The sequence below is a fragment of the Microplitis mediator genome, chromosome 11 (assembly GCF_029852145.1).
Source record: "Microplitis mediator isolate UGA2020A chromosome 11, iyMicMedi2.1, whole genome shotgun sequence".
Lineage (NCBI taxonomy): Eukaryota > Metazoa > Arthropoda > Insecta > Hymenoptera > Braconidae > Microplitis > Microplitis mediator.
Window position 1 is genome coordinate 13209233 of NC_079979.1, and position 6067 is coordinate 13215299.

The following is a 6067-nucleotide window of genomic DNA, read 5'->3' on the forward strand; positions in this document are numbered from 1 at the left end:
CTATCAATATTTAACCTGCTGGTAAATCCTGTAAATTTTTTATGCAAGGGAAAAAAAATATACACGCAGTAGAAAACTGTATGAAAATTATATGAAGACTCATTAACTCATGTCAAGGTTTCGAAAAAATCTATAATATAAAATATATAAACATTACTTGCACAACCAAAATTTACATAAAAATCGTGTTGAAAATGATGGTAATCATTATTCTTAATTAAAAGTGAATACTACTTCGAATTATCAAAACATAAGATCTTTGAAAGCTTCACAAAAATGATGGAAACATTCTACTGAATCATCACCTACTGAAGTAGAGATAGACACACCGTGATAATTTCCACTTTATGTTTCAATACATTCACGGAGAGATATTAATTATTGTATCTACAATGCAAAACTTGTAATTTTAATTATCTAAAATGGTAATAACATTTTTCCGTGGTTACAATGATTAGTATTACGATTGAAAATGATAACAGTTACAATTGATGATTGTAACGGTTACTATCGAAGATGCTAATTGTAATTATTAAAAATTATAAATGTTACAATCGAAGATGGTAACTATTACCATTCAAAGTTGTAAAAATTCTTAACTAAGAATGTTTGTGCACGGAAAAAAAATATTAGTAAATATTACTGACATTCTCGTCAACAGCGCGCCTAGACCGAATCTCAGCAAATATTATGGAGTAGAACGTAAGAAATTAATAACAGATGCATTTTTTTGACAAGTGTCTTGTAGTTTTTAAGGTTTAAGTCGTAATTTTAAGTAGTCAAGCAGTATATTTCAACGATTCACTGTTAATTATAGCAGTTTAAACATTAAAATCATAATTTTACTGATTGAAACGACATTAGTTATTGAACAACATAAATAATTACAAGTTGAACTACAATTATTGTAAATCATTTTTTCCGTGTGTGCTCGCGTGAGTGTGTGCATGAGTGCGCTCGCGCGTGTGTGCACAGTAAAAAATATTGTGTATTTGTGTCGAAAACGGTTTGTGTTAAACTAACACAAAGTTTGTGTCACTTTTTGTAACATAAAAAATGTGTTATACACTCTTTATTAACACATTTTGTGTGTTACTGTGGAATTCTTTGCGCCCTCTTGTGGCGATATTTCAACATAATCTTTGTGTTAAAAAGGGGTTACACAAAGTTTATGTCAAAATTTCAACACAAATTTCGTGTCAACCGTTTTTAACACACAAACTGTGTTGATTTTACACAATATTTTTTACTGTGTGTACATGTGTACGTGCGTGGGTATAAGTGTGCGCCCGTGTGTACATGTGTTCGCGCGGGTGAGTGCGCACCCGTGTGCATGTGTGTGTGTGTGCATACGTGTGTGTGTGTGAAATTAATCACTTCCCCAGTTAATCAAATTACATGTAGACAAGCGTCAGACTATAAAGTTTATATTTTAATTTTTCATTAGCTCAGATGGTCATCATTATTTAGGCTTATAGTAACCATTACCATCAGATTATTAAGAATTACGATTTTTTATAATAGTAGTAATTATTTAAGATAATAACAGTTATAATTTCTGGTTATCATAAATAATTGTAAACTTTACCATATAGATGGTAGATACTACCATTCAGATTGTTTATTTAATAATTTAAATGACATTATCAATCATATAATTCAGTTTAAAAATTGTACTATAACTTGATGGTAACTTTTACCATAAAATTTTCTCCGTGTTGTAATTTAACATTGTATTTACCGAATGCGTGTTGAAGTAAAATCAACAGTGAAAATAATGATAACAAACAGGGTAATTATAAATACAACAACAATCCTCATATATATAGGAAGGAAAGGGGCAAGACCGATCCATGTTTTCTGTAGTCTCTTTTCATACAAAATTCGAAGAAAAAAGTTTGCCATTTTTACGTTTGTCAGGAGCTAATTGGTTTACCGGGGCAAATTCATCGACCGAGATACGTTGGACTTGAATCTTTCAGTTAATTAAAAATAAAACTAAATATAAAATAATCAGTGTGAATCATCTACATTGAAAAAAATAAATACTAACTGCTAGTGATTGTTATTTTAATGAACAAATATTATTTATAGAAGTCGAAGAACACAAATGAGAGTACCAGTTTCAAATATATAGAATTCATTTTTGTATGAAGCATGAGACACATTTGATTTGATAGTATTTATTTATTAGACTCAATATTATGAACAAATATACAAAGTTGTCACACATCTGAGACAAAATAAATCTTTGGTAAAATTATTTTTAGGCACCTGAAACTTATTCAAAATAATTATGAACTGATAAATTACAATTACAATTCATTTTTGAAAACAAAATTTCAGTTTTTATTTTTATACCCGCCAATTGTCTAACGCTTCCTAGTTTACCTTGGCTTCTTTTAGTTGCATGCGTACATAATGTATCGTGTGAACAAACACACAATTTGTAGTGCTACACTCAAAGGTTAAGAATAGTAAATCAGACAATGTTGATAATTAATCGCAGTATACATAATATCCATAATAGACTTCAAAAATAAAAACAATTGTCGCGGGCACCAAACAGATTCCAAATATTATAAAAGCAAAATCTATATCCTCAAATTTAATTGGACGATAACGCGCTTCGGTCAGTAATAATTCTTTGGAATGTAGTTCCAGTAACGGATCTATACTTAATTGATGATCCCAAAAATCATAAAGCCCAAATTCAGCGTGTTTCCGCAAAATGTCATCACCTTTATTTTTTAACGGCCAATCGTCGCGAATCAGGAGCATAGCCGTAAAACGATCTATTACCGGTGAGATATGCAAAGAATCATTATTATCCGCGATCGCTAATAAACGACTTAAGTATCCAATGCAAGCAACATTAGGATCGTTCAGAACGCGCTGTGAGCAATCGATACTAAGGTCAGCGTTTATATAACGTTTCATAAAAATAGACGATTTCAAAGCAATACGAGGTATATGAATCTTGTACCCTAATTCGTGTAAACTGGTCAAACTATCAACGGTTATACGTTCAGGTTTTGTAAGAAATAATGCTATGTGTCCTTGAAATGTCGCGTTAATAATTAATATCAGTAATAAAACGCCGATAAAGTATATTCTGATTGGAAAGGTAATTAACGGTATATCTATACTGGAACTTAGAGCCATTCTCAAAACTTCTGTCGAAGCCTCTACGAAATTTCGTTTGTAATAAATAGTTATCAATAGTGATGTCATTGCAAGAACGAGACTAGAGAGTAATATAACACCGATGCTGTAATAGCGACGAATTTTTTCGAACGGAGTTAAAAATTTACGATGTTGAGTCAATATCGCGAGTCCTACATCCTTCATTAGAAACATATATGAAACATTGTAATCATCTCCCACAGGGCGCGCAGCCAAAGCAATATCATAGGATCCGTTTATTAAACCTATTACAAAACCGATTTCTTTGGAGGATACTGGCGCACCAGGTAAATCAAAATAAATCAGTGGCGTTACATTCATGCAAGACAAAATTGATGCAAACATTTGAATTTGATATGATGAAATTTTGTCTTTGATAGTCGTTAGATTGTAAATCCTATTAGGCTCCCACGTTTTGTTTCGCAAAGTATTCGTGACAGCATTTATTCTATAGCCGTCAAGTTTCTTTGTTTTGTCGAAAAACAAGCTCTCACAGAATTCTTGATCTATAAAACAAAATCCGTTAGGTCTATTATTCAACTTTGTGACTAATGCTGTGATTAGAGTTACCTTCTGAATACACTTGGCTGTAGAGTGTCCACGGATCATCGGATTCATTGTTTCCCATTTCTACTTCTGTCCATGGTTTCGGTGCTCTATTGGTGAAAGGGTTGAACATGTAAATCATCAAATCATTTTTGGTACACACGTAAAATGAAGACAACAAATTCATTTTCCATAAAACTTGAAGAGATGTTTGGGCATTTTTACACGAGTTTGTTCCCAAATCCACCGCCATGAAAATGGATTCTATACTCCACCATTGCGATGACTTCAATTCTTTGAGAATAAATTTCAGTTTGTGTGGCGAATCTCCTGGCAATATATAGCTGGGGTATGCTGGTAGAAACAGAGGTTTGGGAAGTTTTGATCCGAGATCTTTATTGATCAGCAGGACTGATGTTGATAGTTCTAATTTTTCTATGGCTTCATAAATCATTTCATTGAAGTTTTCATCAGTTATGATAGGATTTGTATGGTTCAAAAAACAAGTTCTAAGCAATTTTATCTGTAATACAATATTTCATCTTTCCATAATAAAATATTAGTAATATTCATAGTATGAAATACTTACGAGATTATCATCAATTGAATTGGAATGTTGCATAGTCTGGGTTTTAAATATTTTGTTTTCACAAAAAACGAATGCACTCAGCACTGAGCTGATTATTAAAATAACCGGTTTCATACTTAAAATTTTTTACTAGATTTACACTATTAATAATTATGTAAATTTATTGAAAATGTTAGCAATCATCGTTTTTTATAATTTTCAATTAAACAATAAAGACTGCTACCAATTGTCAAAATGAACGATCTTTGAAAGCTTCGCAAAAATGATGGGAACACTTTACAGGCCCATCACCAACTGAAGTAGAAACATACATGTCAGGTGATACTTTTCTCTTAACTTTATTTTTCAATCCATTGTTTTTTTATTTAACGAATGCGTGTTGAAGTAAAATCAATAGTAAAAATAATGATAACGAACACGGTAATTATACATACAATAATAATTCTCATATATGGGAAAAATGGGGCAAAACGGATCCTTATATTTGTGGCCCCTCTCCTAAAATCCTAAGGAAAAAGTTCCATGTTTACGTTTGTTGGGAGTTTAATAGGTAGTATTTGTAAATACATTTCAGATCAAGATCGATTTTCAACTTTCCTTTGTTATTATTCATTACAAAATTGTATCTTACATCTACAGGGAATATTATTACACTTTTCACAAGTGAATCAGTTTTCATTTCTATACATAATTTTACTAATTAAATTCATTTCAAAATTTCATACAGTTACAAAGTCAAATCAAAATTTTTCAACGAACAGTAAGAAATAGATTTTCCAGTTAATTTTATTTACGATAAAATGATCGTAAAGACGCCTAGATTAAGTATCATTCACGGAAAAAACAGAATTCTAAAAATTAATAAATAATAGTAAAAAGCGAAATCTGTTATCAGTAATTAGTACTATTATGTCCTTAATGCAAAGTAGTTTACTAATTTTTGTAGATCCCTTAAAACTACTATCAATTATTTTAAAAAGTAAGTAAATATTATTACTTTCAGGTATATAAACACGTGACTTATTAGTGAAAATTAATTAATTTATGGCATACAGCTATTAAAAAGTAATGATTGGTCAAATTAAGAATTGCTATCTTAGATACTGATTTTTCCAGCGAAAAATTGCAAAAGTTACTAACTTTTATTTTACAAATTCGATATCACTGATCAATTATTAGCTTAAAATATCATTTATTCATCATTATAAATTAATTTACAAAATAGGGGAGGGTGGGGCAGAGCGGCCCCCCTAAGCCAATTATTATTTTTTGTGGCTTTCAACCATAAGATCACTTTACTTTTGTCCTATTTCGAACAAATTTATGGACATTTTGCCAAAATTCTGAAAATTTTTTTTTCTTTTGTGGGGCAGAGCGGGCCCCCCTTCAAAAAGTGATAAACAAATTTTTTTTTTTCGTTTTTTTTTTTTTTAAATTGTTTTCATCATTAAGAATGTATTTCTTTCTCTTGACAACTATTTTTGGTTTTATATTACTCGAAAAAAATTTTTTTATAGCGTAAAAAATCGATCACTCTCGATTACTTTAATTACTCATGGTTATTTAATGAAAAAAAAATCAATTCTATAATTTTACTTTATTTCAAAAATTTATCAACTAAAAAAAAATTTAATTTTTATAAATTTTTAGTGACCAAATTTGCCTCTTACATAAAGAAACGGCCGAAAAATATGAAAAAATAATTTTTTCGGAAGTTTCGGCTGGTCCATTTTGCCCCAGGTGTTA

At 30.4% G+C, this 6067-nt stretch overlaps 1 protein-coding gene across 1 annotated transcript; it reads right to left on the minus strand.

Annotated features, from left to right (window-relative positions):
• Positions 1-2275: 2275 nt before the first annotated feature.
• On the minus strand, positions 2276-4593 carry LOC130677506 (uncharacterized). Its single transcript, XM_057484273.1, has 3 exons — positions 4322-4593; positions 3757-4255; positions 2276-3692 (listed from the first exon to the last, which is right to left on the minus strand). The coding sequence occupies exons 1-3, from the start codon at positions 4433-4435 to the stop codon at positions 2500-2502; spliced, it is 1806 nt and encodes a 601-aa protein (XP_057340256.1). The 5' UTR covers positions 4436-4593; the 3' UTR covers positions 2276-2499.
• Positions 4594-6067: the final 1474 nt, after the last annotated feature.

What these genes read in the sequence shown, in the direction of transcription:
- LOC130677506 (XM_057484273.1), bottom strand. Translation starts at nt 4,435, where the DNA reads ATGAAACCGGTTATTTTAATAATCAGCTCAGTGCTGAGTGCATTCGTT. An exon ending in ATTCAATTGATGATAATCTC is followed by an intron (nt 4,256 to 4,321) that starts GTAAGTATTTCA and finishes ATTGTATTACAG; the next exon opens with ATAAAATTGCTTAGAACTTG. An exon ending in CAGCCAAGTGTATTCAGAAG is followed by an intron (nt 3,693 to 3,756) that starts GTAACTCTAATC and finishes TTTGTTTTATAG; the next exon opens with ATCAAGAATTCTGTGAGAGC.